The 16576-nt window shown below is 44.1% G+C and overlaps 2 protein-coding genes and 1 pseudogene across 3 annotated transcripts; all 3 read left to right on the top strand.

Moving 5' to 3' along the window:
- Window positions 1-2993: 2993 nt before the first annotated feature.
- LOC125536194 (serine/threonine-protein kinase SAPK2) lies at window positions 2994-7708 on the top strand. Of its 2 annotated transcripts, XM_048699366.2 has the most exons (9): window positions 2997-3366; window positions 4483-4557; window positions 6176-6277; window positions 6370-6423; window positions 6506-6598; window positions 6681-6773; window positions 6854-6958; window positions 7066-7164; window positions 7243-7708. In XM_048699366.2, the coding sequence occupies exons 1-9, from the start codon at window positions 3247-3249 to the stop codon at window positions 7525-7527; spliced, it is 1026 nt and encodes a 341-aa protein (XP_048555323.2). In that variant the 5' UTR covers window positions 2997-3246; the 3' UTR covers window positions 7528-7708. The 2 variants fall into 2 exon arrangements, with proteins under 2 accessions (XP_087399564.1, XP_048555323.2); XM_087543438.1 differs by having other exon boundaries at window positions 2994-3366; window positions 7066-7708.
- Window positions 7709-11808: 4100 nt separating this feature from the next.
- Window positions 11809-14359, top strand: LOC125536196 (small ribosomal subunit protein eS6). The gene is made up of 6 exons (XM_048699368.2): window positions 11809-11965; window positions 12057-12121; window positions 13001-13058; window positions 13152-13260; window positions 13353-13625; window positions 13826-14359. The coding sequence occupies exons 1-6, from the start codon at window positions 11960-11962 to the stop codon at window positions 14083-14085; spliced, it is 771 nt and encodes a 256-aa protein (XP_048555325.2). The 5' UTR covers window positions 11809-11959; the 3' UTR covers window positions 14086-14359.
- A 1201-nt stretch (window positions 14360-15560) lies between these two features.
- Window positions 15561-16576, top strand: part of LOC147984230 (putative serpin-Z8) — a 183731-nt pseudogene continuing 182715 nt past the window's right edge.

Below are 16576 nucleotides of genomic sequence, written 5' to 3'. Positions count from 1 at the left end.
AAATTAGTTATTATTATATTATATTTCATTGTTCATGATAATCGTTTATTATCCATGCTAGAATTGTATTGATAGGAAACTCAGATACATGTGTGGATACATAGACAACACCATGTCCCTAATAAGCCTCTAGTTGACTAGCTCGTTGATTAATAGATGGTTACGGTTTCCTGACCATGGACATTGGATGTCGTTGATAACGGGATCACATCATTAGGAGAATGATGTGATGGACAAGACCCAATCCTAAGCCTAGCACAAGATCGTGTAGTTCGTATGCTAAAGCTTTTCTAATGTCAAGTATCATTTCCTTAGACCATGAGATTGTGCAACTCCCGGATGCCGTAGGAGTGCTTTGGGTATGCCAAACGTCACAACGTAACTGGGTGGCTATAAAGGTGCACTACGGGTATCTCCGAAAGTGTCTGTTGGGTTGACACGAATCGAGACTGGGATTTGTCACTCTGTGTAACAGAGAGGTATCTCTGGGCCCACTCGGTAGGACATCATCATAATGTGCACAATGTGACCAAGAAGTTGATCACGGGATGATGTGTTACGGAACAAGTAAAGAGACTTGCCGGTAACGAGATTGAACAAGGTATCGGGATACCGACGATCGAATCTCGGGCAAGTATCGTGCCGATAGACAAAGGGAATTGTATACGGGATTGATTGAATCCTTGACATCGTGGTTCATCCGATGAGATCATCGTGGATCATGTGGGAACCAACATGGGTATCCAGATCCCGCTGTTGGTTATTGACCAGAGAGTTGTCTCGGCCATGTCTGCATGACTCCCGAACCCGTAGGGTCTACACACTTAAGGTTCGATGACGCTAGGGTTATAGGGAAAGTATGTACGCGGTTACCGAATGTTGTTCAGAGTCTCGGATGAGATCCCGGACGTCATGAGGAGTTTCGGAATGGTTCGGAGGTAAATATTTATATATGGGAAGTCCCGTTTTGATCACCGGAAAAGTTTCAGGTGCTATCGGTAACGTACCGGGACCACCGGGAGGGTCCCAAGGGTCCACCAGGTGGGGCCACCAGCCCTAGAAGGCTGCGTGGGTGAAGTGTGGGAGGGGACCAGCCCCAGGTGGGCTGGTGCGCCCCCCCACCAAGGCCCAAGGCGCAAGGGAGAGTGGGAGGGGGCAAACCCTAGGTCCAGATGGGCCTTAGGGCCCACCCTAGGTGCGCCCCCCTCTCTCCTCCCTTGGCCGCCACCCTAGATGGGTTTTGGGGCTGCCGCCACCCCTAGGGAGGGAACCCTATATGGGGGCGCAACCCCTCCCCTTCCCCTATATATACTTGAGGTATTGGGGGCTGCAAGACACACGAGATCATCTCCCTCTTGGCGCAGCCCTACCTCTCTCCCTCCTCGTCTCTCGTAGTGCTTGGCGAAGCTTTGCTGGAGTTCCGCGCTCCTCCACCACCACCACGCCGTCGTGCTGCTGCTGGACGGAGTATTCCCCAACCTCTCCTTCTCCCCTTGCTGGATCAAGGCGTGGGAGACGTCACCGGGCTGCACGTGTGTTGAACGCGGAGGCGCCGTTGTTCGGCGCTTAGATCGGAATCAACCGCGATCTGAATCGCTGCGAGTACGAATCCTTCATCCGCGTTCTTGCAACGCTTCCGCTTAGCGATCTACAAGGGTATGTAGATGCACTCCCCTTTCCCTCGTTGCTAGATTACTCCATAGATTGATCTTGGTGATGCGTAGAAAATTTTAAATTTCTACTACGATCCTCAACATTGAAACCGCGATAATCCTAGACCTCCGTACCTTTACGAAACGTTTTACATAACCTCCCCAATAACTCTCTCGCCCCCTTGATTTTTAGGTGGGTGGGGCCCCTTCCTCCCCCTTCTTCAATCGCAATTGTCCATATGGAAGGTTACGTAAAACACGTAAAATTCTTTACATGGATGTAGCATTACTCTTAAAACCGTGTGCTATTGTTGATTCTTTCCCAAATTTTATGCTTGCTTGCAGTTTGGGCCGAGCAAAGAGCTCCTATTTGACCGTGCTAGGGGGTTGCAAGCCCTAAGCATGGCAATGTTGATGGTGATTGGGCATCATATGTCAAATTTCTCTGCTTATTCCTTTTGATATACTCTTTCATCATCATAATGTTGTGGCAACGGAGATGTTGGATGACAATGGATAAGGTCACGCTGTTGCATTAGCACGATGTTGTTGAGAGGATCGTGTCGGTCCTTTTGTTTGGTTGATTTTATTTTTGAAATGGATTCAAACTCGGGGCGCTTGAGCAAGAGGAAGTTGCAGGTTGATAGCCACTACGGTAGAGCAACTTTACTTTTGTTTGGTTGACTAGTTTGTAATTAGCTTGTTTTTAGTGCTCGATTAGGTGTTGCGATATTTTTCAACAGTTTACATATGGCAGAATATCCTATTGTTTTTATTCTTAGCCCTCTTCAATATTTTTTTCACAAAACTATCCAAGGTCGGGGGCTGTGGTCCCTGCAGCCTTGCACATAGCTTCACCAGTGCCGCTATGTTTTTTTAATCGCTTACACACATGATACAACTCCGCGCGGGTTGAGATACAATAAATCCAAGTAGGTCGCCTCACATAGAGAACATGTTTAAATTCCGAATATTCATATTTACATATACTAATCCATCTTTCCAAATTTCCTAGTATGAGATATTGAAATGTATCCTAGACCTACCATATCATGGCAGAAAAAAAGTTATCAGGGCACCCATGTAAAGAGTTCACCGGCAGTGAAAGAAAATGCCTACTACCGATCCGCACGAACCGTTGAAATGGGAAATACCGGGAGAAGTTTTCCGAACTCTGCAAAATTAATCACCATCGAGCAAGGCGAGCCGGCGACCGCTTCGTAGCGTAGCCGTCGACGGCTCGCCCCACGACGGACGGTATGGCTACATGGGTACGTCTCTCTCCCCACGCACTGCGACCCGACCCACCCGGCCTCGTCAAAAGGAGCCCCAGCCCTCCCACACCGCAGCGCACTCCCCTCCCTCCCCTCCCTCACCTTCCTCTCTCCCCCCTCCCCCGCCCGCTCCCTCTCCTCGCTCGGGTGCTTCCTCCCTCCCGGTGTCCACTCCACTCGCCACTGGCTCCGTTCGGTGCTTGAATCTTGACCGACCCGCCTGAGCCGGCAGCCACCGGCGGCCTGCTGCCGCTTGCTTCTCGCTCCAGTGGTGCCTACGAGCTGCGGACGGACGGACGGACGGACGGAGGGGGTCCGGGATGGAGCGGTACGAGGTGATCAAGGACATAGGGTCCGGCAACTTCGGGGTGGCCAAGCTGGTACGGGACGTCAGGACCAAGGAGCTCTTCGCCGTCAAGTTCATCGAGAGGGGGCACAAGGTGAGCTCGAATTAAATTCATCCCCCTCTGTGTCTAATCCGCCCTTTCCTAGGTTGTGTTTGAGTTCTTGATTCGTAGACGAGGCTTCTTCATCCGGACTGCTGGTGTTTAGCTGGGAGTAGTACTTACTAGTAGTTTTGCTGATTCGGTGCTACGTATTTGGCTTGAGTGGTTCCGGGTGTACTAGTTTGCTCAGGAGTAAAGAGATTCGATGATCCACTGTGCTACCGCTGGCCCGACATGCTCTGTTTCGGTGTCTGAAATTCCCAGTCGAGTTTCGATGCTTTTAATTCATGGTCTTGAATTTTGAGCGAAATATAGTTCACATCGCTATTCGGTTTCTTGGCCTCAAATCACACTTGACCGGTCAATGCAGTCGCTCCTCTGTTCATCGCTTTATATTGATTAAACAGATGGATTTTCACCTGGTGCTAATTAGTCCAAGTCCTGTCCACCTTAGCTGTAAATCGGGCAAGCATCTATTCACAGTGTTCATCTTTGGTACCAGGATCACCAACCAAATCCATATACCCTGCCCCGTTTTGCAGCCCAAGTGAATGGTCTGTCCAATTTTGGAATGCCTCCTTGGATTGTGTTGCATTTTGTTAGATTATGCAGAACAATGGTTGGCTTGTTCAAGGTGTTAACAGTTAGTTAGTTAAATAAGTTTCCACAAAGCTGGTAGACGCCCGTACAGAATTAGCAAAATTTCTGTCTGCTCAACAAAATGAAGTTAGCAAACACTGTCATGTTAGGTAAACCCTCTTTACTAATTAATTCACACGGTCATATCGGTTAGCATGTGTTATTACTTGTAGTTCACTTCAGCCTCTTATGGACATTCCCCCCACCTTTCTTCCTTATCATCATTGGCTCTCAACATCTTTCACTCAATCAATGATACTGCTATATTCATTATGTACACACAACCATTTATTATTTTCGATCTATTACATCCACCACCTCTGACCATTTTATTGTTCACGTTTCGCTGTTCGCGTGGAGAAAACCATTCACCTTAACTTAATTGGGTTCTGTAAGCCATTTTGGGCGTGGTATTTGAGTATCTTTAGTTTGTCAGCTGGAACTTTAATTATTATTCTTCTGCTTTCGTAGATTGATGAGAATGTTCAAAGGGAGATTATGAACCACAGATCTCTGAGGCATCCGAACATTGTTAGATTCAAAGAGGTAAGTTCTTTCTGACTGTATGGAAATACTGATACAAACTCAAAACATTTGAATCCAGTGTCATCTTTATGGATCTGACAATGCGCGTTACCTCAGTCCAATGATTTTCGGAAACTCAAGACATTTTTTCTAATTTTTCCGACCACGTGTTACATATAATGGCTTTAAAAAGCGATGCAAAAATGTGTGGACCCAAGCTCTGGCCTAAGGTCGTATGTTCTACTCCCTCCGTTCCTAAATACTTGTCTTTCTAGGCATTTCAATAAGTGACTACATACGGAGCAAAATGAGTGAATCTACACTCTAAAATATGTCTACATACATCCGTATGTAGTAGTCATTTGAAATTTCTAGAAAGACAAATATTTAGGAACGGAGGGAGTAAGTCCTAATGCCTACTTATAAAATAATCATTTCTTTTGAAACTTCATTGCAATGTGTTTGCTGAAAATTCGTCAAACTTCATAACAGCAGTGTTTAAAATGCATTCAAAATCATACATTAGAATGACCCCCCCCCCCTCTCCCCCCCCCCACAAAATAAATAAATAAATGCATACATGATATGATGTAATGTTCAACTTCTCGGCTTCTGTCCTGTACCCATTCCAGCAAGAAAGTGGTGCCTATCTGTTATCCATCCATTAACCTGAATAGCACAATTAGAATATGTAAAGAAAACCTTTATCCTAGTTGCAGCGTTTGAAAGGACACTTTTGGTAGTGACGGATACCTTTATTGTTAAACTTTATGCGCACAGTGGTTTTCCTATTTTGTGTAGTTTGAAGCATATGCTAGGTGTGGCTATGAATATTCCGATAGACCCTTATTCTCGCTTATATGGTAATTTTATGTTTATTCATTCCATGTGTATGACTAGTGGGCTGCTTTTTCAACTGTTTGTGAGAACATATTAATTCTGTTGGATGATTGGATGCTTATCAGCATTCAGTAGCTTGTCCTAGTGCATGCCCTCTAACTTGGGTAATTCTGTTGTGGACCTGCCGCTGGCGTTGAGAATTGAGACCACCATTACGTTGTGTGAAGATACCATAATTGCTTAGGGGCCGCAATGTAAACTTTCATTATATGACTATTGGAAGCGACCGTGGCCTAGTAGGACACCATAGCCTCTTGTTCAAGTGTTGCAGGTTAATGTTATTCTTGGACTTGAAATCTTGCTCATGCTATGCATTCTAACTGCAGTTCAGAACGAGTGAATGCATGGACAAGCAAAAAATGTTGTAACTCTAGCACCATAGTTAAATTTGAACACAATCATACTTTTTTATTCAAGACGTGACAGAGACAGACACCATAACCATAAGAAATATTTATTCCAGGTAGTTATACTTGTAATGGTATTGTCTCAAAAGAAGCTTTGCTTCAATAGTCCCCCACCTTTGCGTAAAAGTGTACAAATATGAAAGCGATTGATTAATACTTTGACCTGGCCTAAAAATATATAATTTTGTTAGTCCAAATCGACCAAGGATTTTCTCAGTTTAACTCCTTTTATTTCCTAGGAGCACTAAAAATCAGTGTCTTATTTTCTCAAAGTATGAATCTATTATCATATCCAGATTGCAGGACTTAACAGAGATCACTTAGTTTTTCAGGTTGTGCTAACTCCCACACATTTGGCCATAGTTATGGAATACGCTGCTGGCGGTGAGCTATTTGAAAGGATCTGTGGTTCTGGAAGATTTAGCGAGAATGAGGTATACGATATTCATCACAATTTATGATAATTAATAGTTACATGCATGCCATTGTATTGATGATTTATCGACTTATTCATTCTTATCAACAGGCTAGGTTCTTCTTCCAACAATTGCTTTCTGGAGTTAGCTATTGCCATTCCATGGTACACAACTATTTCAAATTAAGTTACAAGAGCAACCTAGAAGTAGCACATAGCACATAACCATATCCTGTTACCACTGCAGCAAATATGTCATAGAGATTTGAAACTAGAAAATACGCTCCTGGATGGGAGCGAAGCACCCCGGCTCAAGATATGTGATTTCGGTTACTCCAAGGTAATCCATAGCAGATTATGACATTTATAATCACCTGCTTACTAACTAAGCCAGTATACTTACCCATACATCTTCTTTTCAGTCCTCTGTGTTGCACTCTCAGCCAAAATCGACCGTCGGTACTCCTGCCTACATCGCCCCTGAGGTCCTTTCTAGAAGGGAATATGATGGAAAGGTAATTTCTATTTACTGTTTCTCTTGTCAAGTGTTCATGATCCTTCACCTGAAACCTTCAAACATCACTGTGCAATTCAGGTCGCTGATGTCTGGTCCTGTGGAGTAACACTATATGTGATGCTTGTCGGCGCTTATCCTTTTGAGGACCCAGACGAACCGAAGAATTTCCGCAAGACAATTACTGTGAGTTCATCCAACAATCAGCTGCACCATATCCTCATTCCATTTTGCTTCACTCAGCGCATGCCATTAATTATGCTTGGGAGTAAAAGTTTATAAGATCCTTGCAGAGGATACTCAGCGTACAATACTCGGTACCTGATTACGTCCGGATTTCGATGGAGTGCAGACATTTGCTGTCCCGGATTTTCGTGGCAAACCCTGAGCAAGTAATCCCTCTCCCCAAACAGCTATGTTTCCAAACAGAAACGCTGAATACCTGCATTCTCACCAGCTACTTCCTGCAGCGAATAACCATCCAAGAGATCAAGAACCACCCGTGGTTCCTCAAGAATCTGCCGATCGAGATGACCGACGAGTACCAGATGAGCCTGCACATGGTCGGCGTCAACGCTCCCCCGCAGACCCTGGAGGAGATCATGGCCATCATCCAGGAGGCGCGGATACCGGGCGACGGTTCCAAGTTCGCCGGGCAGCTGTCGGTGCCCGGGCTAGGGAGCATGGAGCTCGACGACATAGACGACGTCGACGCGGACGTCGAGGACAGCGGCGACTTCGTGTGCGCGTTGTGACGAGCAGGCGTGGCGGTTCCCCTTGGTGGTGTGGCCTTTGTGTTTGTAATGTGTTCATCCTTCTGTTATGTCGTTTGTTTCAGAGGGTTGCGCTGTGCTGTTGTATGATTACATCTGTTTTCTGTAACCGTTGTTGGTAGTGACGCTGTGGATAAAATATAAGTATAACTACACTTCCATATGTGTTTGGTGTCCTCAGCTGGATTCCTGGTGATTTGCTTCTCATTGTGCTTGAGCAGTTTATATTACTCTCTCCGAAAAGTTGTACTAAACCAGCGACAAGTATAATATGGGTCGGAGGGAGTAGGTTTTTTGTTTGTTTGTTTGCGGGCAGCAGTTTATATTAGTTGGAGGGATCGTCCTAATTGTTGATCCATCTTGTGTTCATCCTATGCTACTTTTTGTTATTACGATCTCACCGGGTTTTGTGCTGATGCTATTTTTACAGGGGTTTGTACTACTATTGTAAACTACTTTAGTATTGCAATTTAAAAACCTAGTATTGAGTATTTCCCTTTCTTTTAGGGCAGCTAGAATGTTCAAATTTATTTTTGGGGTAACTAGAGTATTTCATGTTCCAAACCAAAAGTAAAACAGAACCACACCTCTCTGGACCAAGCAGATTAGTTTTTTTTCTGAGAAACTCAAGCATCTTTATGTTTTTTCCTATTGAGAATCATGAGCTTCTTTATGTTCTTTTGTTGAAATCAGCGTCTTTATTTATGTTTTTTAAGTTTTTTAGGGGAGTTTTTTTAAGTGAGCTTATTTATTTATTTATTTTACGGGCATAACGACTCTTTATTCATATAAACTCATCGGAATCATTACAGCATAATGAAGTTGAAGAAACCACACATGCCTTCCAACTCCTAAAGATAATGAAAAATTAGATACGGTACCAACCTCAATGTTTCGAGCCCTACTTTCATGCACAAACTTACAATCCACAAATTCTAGTGATCCAACACAAATCCACTGAATAATTGTTGCATGTCTCCCGCCTTGACGCGCTTCAACGTCTTTTAATCACAGTGGCACAATCCAAAAAAATTAGGACCTGAGAGATGTTTAAGTTTGTTGCTGATGCCACTGCCTCGCGACATGCAAGAGCTTCTAGCTTTGGCACATCAGTTATACCCATGAAAGTAATCGACAACGAGCCCATGTAGTTATACCCATCACAATAAATCATAGCAGCAACACCTCTATCTCCATGTCCAGTTGTCTACCCACAACACCATCAACATTAATTTTCATAGTACCTTCTTTATTTTTAAATTCTTTTTTGAGGCAAAGTTTCTTTTTTCTTGAAGAACAACACACTTTATTTCATATCATAATTTTAAGGGCAATACAAAGATGACTTTATTTATTTCTTTTTAGGCAACCTTCTTTATTTATATTTTTTAGGGAAACCTTTTTTTAGGATGTGTCTAGTGGGTGGCCGGCTGCCCACTAGTGCAATCGAGCGGCCGGCCTAAAAAGTTAAGCCCTGTCCCCATGCGGTACAGAAAAGGAAGGGGACAGATGGCCACCAAACCGAGACGATGGAGCGCCCAATCTAGAACAGAAAAGACGATCCCCACATGGCCAGTTGTCCCCACGCCCACTCGCCCCCACGTCCCAGCCCCTCCCACGCCCGCTCGCCCCCACGCCCCAGCCCCTCCCATACTACCTTCTTCTCCACAAAAGAAAGGGATCCAAGGCTCCTTCTTTCTCCTCTTGTACAGCCGCCATGGCAGCCCAAAAATAAAAGAAACTGTTTCAAGAAATTGATCTAAGGGCAGGGTGATTAGAGCCATACCATACAGCAACATCAGGCAAGTAATTACTCTCTGCCCTTCTTCAGTTCTCCTCCTTCTTGTACTGCATCTGTAAACACCCTTCTCTATGGATTTATCAGCAAATCCATGGAGAGGTTGCTTCAAAAGAGGAGTGGATCTGCCACATCACCCCATTGTCAACATCACACCCCCCCCCCCCACCTCCCATGAGTGTATCTGCACACTAAACATGGTTTGAGATCAAAACTGAACATGTTTTCTAACATACATGCCAGGCAAGTTTCCCCTTCCCCCCTGGATGTGTTCAGCAAGCCAACTAAGACATATTTTCTGTCCAACTAAAATATGATTCTAGCCAACTGAACATGCATGCTTGCCAACTAATATATGCATCCTGGCCAACTGAAACATCTATTCTAGCCAACTGAACACATTGACTGTGCAACTGAACATGCATGCTGGCCAACTGATATATGCATCCTGGGAAACTGAAACATCTATTCTAGCCAACTGAACACATTGGCTGTGCAAGTGAACATGCATGCTGGCCAACTGATATATGCATCTGAGAAATTGGAACATCTATTCTAGCAAACTGAACACATTGACTATGCAACTGAACATGCATGCTGGCCAACTGATATATGCATCCTGGGAAATTGAAACATCTATTCTAGCCAAAACCAAAAATCTACAGTACGACAGCTAAAACACAAGAACTTTTGTGAAAACCACACAATGATCAAATAGCAACTTCTCCAGCAATTTGTGCAATAGAGAAATAAACAAGGCTAATGAAGCCACAAACCATATTAAAATAGTCACGCATATATTCTTGTCCCACACATATATTCTGGTACCACACCTATTGCAAAGCTATAGTGTAAAAATATGTTCAATATACTATAAGTAAAAATAGAAACGGCGATGAAAAACAGATATCTATAGTCTGTCATCCAATTCTTCTTTCTTCTTTCACCTGAATTTTCCATCTCAATTGTAGCATCAAATTATGTGCAGAAAAATTTGAATCAGCTCCTTGCCAACAGGAACCTGCGGATCATTGCAATAAACAGAGGAAAAAGTCAGAAAAACTCTGTAGTAAAAAAAGTCATGTGCTTGCCACCTATTTACTGCAAATTGTGCAACTGACATAACAACTTTGTGCAAACAAAAAAAATGCATACCTGTTATAAACATGTAGCTTTTGCAACTAAGATTGTCATAATGGTGTGCAACTGCTTGCTTATTATGTTTTTAGGTTGTGTGAAACACTCTTTCATGATTAAAACTGATGACATCACTTCCTTCTTTTTTTAACCGGGTTTGTGCTGATGCTATTTTTACAGGGGTTTGTACTACTATTGTAAACTACTTTAGTATTGCAATTTAAAAACCTAGTATTGAGTATTTCCCTTTTTATAGGGCAGCTAGAATGTTCAATTTTTTTTGGGGTAATTAGAGCATTTCATGTTCCAGACCAAAAGTAAAACAAGACCACACCTCTCTGGACCAAGCAGATTAGTTTTTTTTCTAAGAAACTTGAGCATCTTTATGTTTTTGTCCTTTTGAGAATCATGAGCTCCTTTATGTTCTTTTGTTGAAATCAGCGTCTTTTATTTATGTTTTCTTAAGTTTTTTAGGGGAGTTTTTTTTTAAGTGAGCTTATTTATTTATTTATTTTTACGGGCATAACGACTCTTTATTCATGTAAATTCATCGGAATCATTACAACATAATGAGGTTGAAGAAACCAGACATGCCTTCGAACTCCTAAAGATAATGAAAAATTAGCTACAGTACCAAGCTCAATGTGTTCGAGTCCTACTTTCATGCACAAACTTACAATCCACAAACTCGAGTGATCCAACACAAATCCACTGAATAATTGTTGCATGTCTCCCGCCTTGACGCGCTTCAACGTATTTAATCACAGTGGCACAATCCAAAGAAATTAGGACCCAAGAGATGTCTAAGTTTGTTGCCAATGCCAGTGCATGGTGACATGCAAGAGCTTCTAGCTTTGGCACATCAGTTATACCCATGGAAGTAATCAACAACGAGCCCATTTAGTTCCCTAGATGATCACGACAAATCACAGGAGCAACACCTCTATCTCTATCTCCATGTCTAGTTGTCTACCCACAACACCATCAACATTAATTTTCATAGTACCTTCTTTATTTTTAAATTCTTTTTTGAGGCAAAGTTTTTTTTGAAGAACAACACACTTTATTCCATACCATAATGTTTAGGGGAATACATCCCCTTCTTTATTTCTTTTTAGGCAACCTTCTTTATTTATGTTTTTTAGGGGAACCTTTTTTTTAAGGGACCGTGTGAAGCATGTGCGGGCATAGGCCCATTTTACACGTTAGGCCGGTTAGTCTTTTTTCTTTTGAGAAACTTTAGGCCGGTCAATCCTGCCCAACCCATCTGCGCTGAGAATGGCCCAGATCAACCGAGCAGCCGCAGGCTGGACCCTAACGGCCCACTCCACTTCTCCCCTACGCCCCCGACCTTTATAAGCTCATCACATCTTCCCCACGCACGCATCCTCGCCCCCAAACCCTAGCGCCCGCGCCGCCGCCGCCGCCGCACCACCGCTCCCCAGCTCGCGGCCCGCGAGCTTGCGCCGCAACTTCACCATGAAGGTACGCACCTGCTCCTCACCTCCCGTCGTGCTCCGATGCGATCTGCGTTTGTGCGGGCGCCTGATTCGTGTTATTTTTGCGTTGGTTTCAGTTGAACATCGCGAACCCCACCACGGGGTGCCAGAAGAAGGTGGAGATCGATGACGACATGAAGCTGTGAGTGTTTCTCAGCCCCACATTCTTTCTTTAGACCCGCGTCGTGTAGTCACCACACCACTCTTCGAAATTGCGTTGCTATTCAGTTTGGATCCTTGTGGCCGGCCTGTATTAGTTTGGTGGACTCGGTTAAATCTGTTGTCTTGTGCATCTAACACTTGGCGTGTTGGCTGTGGAGAATCTATTCTGTTACATTGTTAGATTGGATTTGTCGCAACTATTATTTGTAGGAAACTAGAATCATGTTATGCTGCGATTAGAATCATGTTGAGAACTTTTTCTGCTGTAGAGATCTTGAATAATGATTAGAAGTTTTTGCTGTTGTTGAGAACTAGAATGGAGGTTCTGTCAGCGTTGAGGTGGTTGTTCTTGTAACAGTTTTGATAACTATACTATGTCACAACAGTCTTTGTCTGTATGTTGTTCAAACGTAGCACATTTAATGTACATGTATACTTGAGCACATACAAATGCATGGTTTGAATTGACTGTGTACTCTTAACCTATATATATGTGTTCTGAGCTAGCATTAGTGCAAAACAGAGGGCTAAGCATAGAAACTACACCCATCCCACAAATTCATGTTATTGCTACTTGTCTGTGGTGCAGCCAGTTATGTCTGATGATTTTCTCTCTAGCATAGTATCAGTTAACAATGAATAGTTTCAACTATCTTGTGATGCTCAGTACTGATAATTTTGGGGAACATGGTAAACTATGTACCCTGTGATACCATGAACAATGTTGAGTTGAGGCTTTTAGTAGTCAACGATCAATATAGTAGTAGGAATTTAGTCTGTTGTTTGTCAGAATATTAACAGTTGGGAGTTTACCCTCTGTTTTTTTGATAGGATATCTAATAGTTTCATATAACTACAGGCGGAACCTCTATGACAAGAGGATCTCCCAGGAGGTAGTTGGTGATCTTCTGGGTGAGGTAATCTACTGGCAAGTGATTTCATCACACTCAACCTGCAGCTGATATTTTAGTAGTTTTGATTAAAGATATCTATCATTTTCTGTTTCTCAGGAATTCGAGGGCTATATCTTCAAGATCATGGGTGGCTGCGATAAGCAGGGCTTCCCAATGAAGCAAGGAGTGTTAACTCCTGGGCGTGTTCGCCTTCTGCTTCACAGGGGTATTACACTATTTTCATTGTACTTCTCGCAGACATTTTCTCTCTCTTAAACTATAACTCTTACCTTTTTTTCTTTTGCCTCACTTCCGTAGGCACATCTTGCTTCCGTGGACATGGCAGGCGTGTTGGTGAGCGCCGGAGGAAGTCTGTCCGTGGTTGCATTGTCAGCCAAGACCTATCTGTTATCAACTTGGTGATTGTCAAGAAGGGCAAGAATGATCTGCCAGGCCTGACCGACACTGAGAAGCCCAGGATGAGGGGACCCAAGAGGGCTTCCAAGATCAAGAAGCTCTTCAACCTTGGCAAGGATGATGATGTACGCCAGTATGTCAACACATACCGCAGGTCCTTCACAAACAAGAAGGGTGAGCTTTCCTTGATTTGTTTGCTTACTGATGAATTATATTGTGTTACTTACCCTCTTATATTGTTCTTGAAGAAATTTTGAAGTCTTAATATCATAATGCTTGTCCGGAGCCTGCTAAAGAAAAACATCCTCTACAATTCACATTGTGTCTTTAATTTACTTGTTTCTTATGCAGACAATATTGTTTATTATTTGCAGGCAAGACCGTGAGCAAGGCTCCCAAGATCCAGCGTCTTGTGACACCCTTGACCCTCCAGAGGAAGCGCGCGAGAATCGCCGACAAGAAGAAGAGGATTGCAAAGAAGAAGTCAGAGGCTGCAGAGTACCAGAAGTTGCTTGCACAGAGGCTTAAGGAGCAAAGAGACCGCCGGAGTGAGAGCATGGCCAAGAGGAGGTCCAAGCTTTCTGCTGCTACCAAGGCTCCTGCTGCTACCAAGGCTCCTGCTGCCTCTGCTTAAGATGTTTACAGTCTTTCATTAGTTGGACAAAACTACCCTCTACTTTCAGCTTTCTTGAGTTGGTAGTTGATGATATTTTGCATGAACATGGGTATTTATCGGCTGGAGGTTGTTACTGGAATTCTATGTTAGTTTCTACTCAAGTAGAGCTGAAAGCAATAGGTCTTATCATCTGTTTGAAATGTTCTAGTACTTCAATTTGCTCATTTATTCCTAATTTATCTGTTGTATACAGTTTATATTCTGAATGAAATGTGTCTCAGGTTAAATTGCATCTATGGGATGGTATATTGTTACAATCGGTTGAATTGAGTGGACGGTTACACCTTCGCCCTCACGGTTGCACCCCACAGCAACTTCTAATTCGAGTCAGTCTGTTGGTCTCCTAGTTGTAAATTGGCTTGCTTGCTCAGCAGATTGGATTGAACAATAATTAGTACTGGTGGCATTTAAGCAGAAGTAAGGGTGCGGTGCAAGTCGCCTGAAAAAAACATTTAGGTCAGTCGATTCCTATCAGCCATCGGATACAAAACTGACGGCCGAGATTGCATATTCAACCTCCTGCTCATCTACCACTTTGCGTACCATCGGCCGAACCGCCGGCTTCCACCTCCCGCACCAGCCGGGCCGCCCCGCCCTTCTCCCAACCGTGGCCCAACTTCGATTTTCCTCGGCGACATTGCACCACCGCCATTCTGCCGCCCCCACCCCAACTCTAAGATAGGTGATGGGTAGCCCTCCGGCGAGTTCCTTCCGGCCTTCCTGGCAAACTCTCAAAATCGACTTACCCTAAATTCGAATTTCAGTCGATTGACATTTAGCTATTGTGTAGAAGTAATATAAGGTACTTCCTCCGTCCCAAAATAAATGTCTTACCTTAATGCAACTTTACGTAAAGCTAATACAAAGTTAAGACATTTATTTTCAGACGGAGGGAATGCTTATCTCATTGACTTTGTACTGGCAATAGGAAATGTCGTATTAGCCTGAACTAAGTCATCATACGAAAGAGAACGAAACCGACTCCAAATCAAATCGGACGCCGTGCGTTCTGCATTATATACTGGCCAAGCAAAGTAAAATCACCACTAACAAACTGTACCTGAACAGTAAACTAACCTGTGGTGTTGGATGGTTAGAGGGACTGTGATATCCCTAACCCATCAGGGTTTAAGTCCTGGTGCTCGCATTTATTCCTGGATCATTTCAGGATTTCCGGCGATGACATTCAGTGGGAGGAGACGTTCCCGTCGACGACGAGGTGCCTACGGTGACTTCGTAAATTTCAAAATGATATGTCATCTCAGTTTTTCGGAGGTGCTCATAGGTGTGCGTGTGTGCGTTTATAGGGGTGTGAGTGTATGCACGTGTATAAGAGCGCTTGCATCTATACCGTGTCCAATAAAATTGTACATGTACGTACATCTTCTGGCCTGGCTCACAAGTCGACCAACAAGTTGATGGATTCTGCGGAGATGATGGCCTGGCCGACCAATAAGTCGCCGCAGTCCAGCTGTGGCCCGACGGAGCTCGCCGCCGGCCTCACCAAGCGCCTCGCCGACAAAAACCGTAGCGCCAACCTCATCTTCTCGCCGCTGTCTATCCACGCGGCCGTCGCGCTCCTGGTGGCCAGCGCCCACTGGGCACCCTGGAGGAGCTCCTCCGCCTCCTCGGCCTGCCAACCCGAGACGAGCTCAAGGAATCCATCTCGCGCCTCGCGGGCGACGCGCTCCAGGACCTGTCCGGATCCGGCTGGCCGGGCGTTGCGTTCGCGTGCGGCGTGTGGGTTGACAAGCGGCGGCCGCTGAAGCCAGCCTACCGCGTGGCCGTTGCCGACGCGTACGGAGCGAAGGCGCGCGCACTGGATCTCCAGGAGGACCCGGCGGGAGCGGCACAGTGATAACACACAAGTATAGGAGATCACAACAGTTTTCGAGGGTAGAGTATTTAATCCAAATTTATTGATTTGACACAAGGGGAGCCAAAGAATATTCTCAAGTATTAGCAGCTGAGTTGTCAATTCAACCACACCTGGAAACTTAATATCTACAGCAAGGTATTTAGTAGCAAAGTAATATGATAGTAGTGGTAACGGTGGTAAAAGGTAAATGTAGCAAAAGTAATATTTTTGGTGTTTTATAGTGAGGATAACAGTAGCAACGGAAAAGTAAATAAGCGAAGAACAATATATGGAAAGCTCATAGGCAATGGACCAGTGATGAAAAATTATGCCGGATGCGGTTCATCATGTAACAGTCATAACCTAGGGTGATACAGAACTAGCTTCAGTTCATCAATGTAATGTAGGCATGTATTCCGAATATAGTCATACATGCTTATGGAAAAGAACTTGCATGACATCTTTTGTCCTACCCTCCCGTGGCAGCGGAGTCCTATTGGAAACTAAGGGATATTAAGGCCTTCTTTTAATAGAGTACCGGACCAAAGCATTAACACATAGTGAATACATGAACTCCTCAAACTACGGCCA

This window comes from Triticum urartu, chromosome 2A (assembly GCF_056163025.1).
Source record: "Triticum urartu cultivar PI428250 chromosome 2A, HENAU_Tu73, whole genome shotgun sequence".
NCBI lineage: Eukaryota > Viridiplantae > Streptophyta > Magnoliopsida > Poales > Poaceae > Triticum > Triticum urartu.
This window is presented reverse-complemented; position numbering and strand designations above follow the sequence as displayed.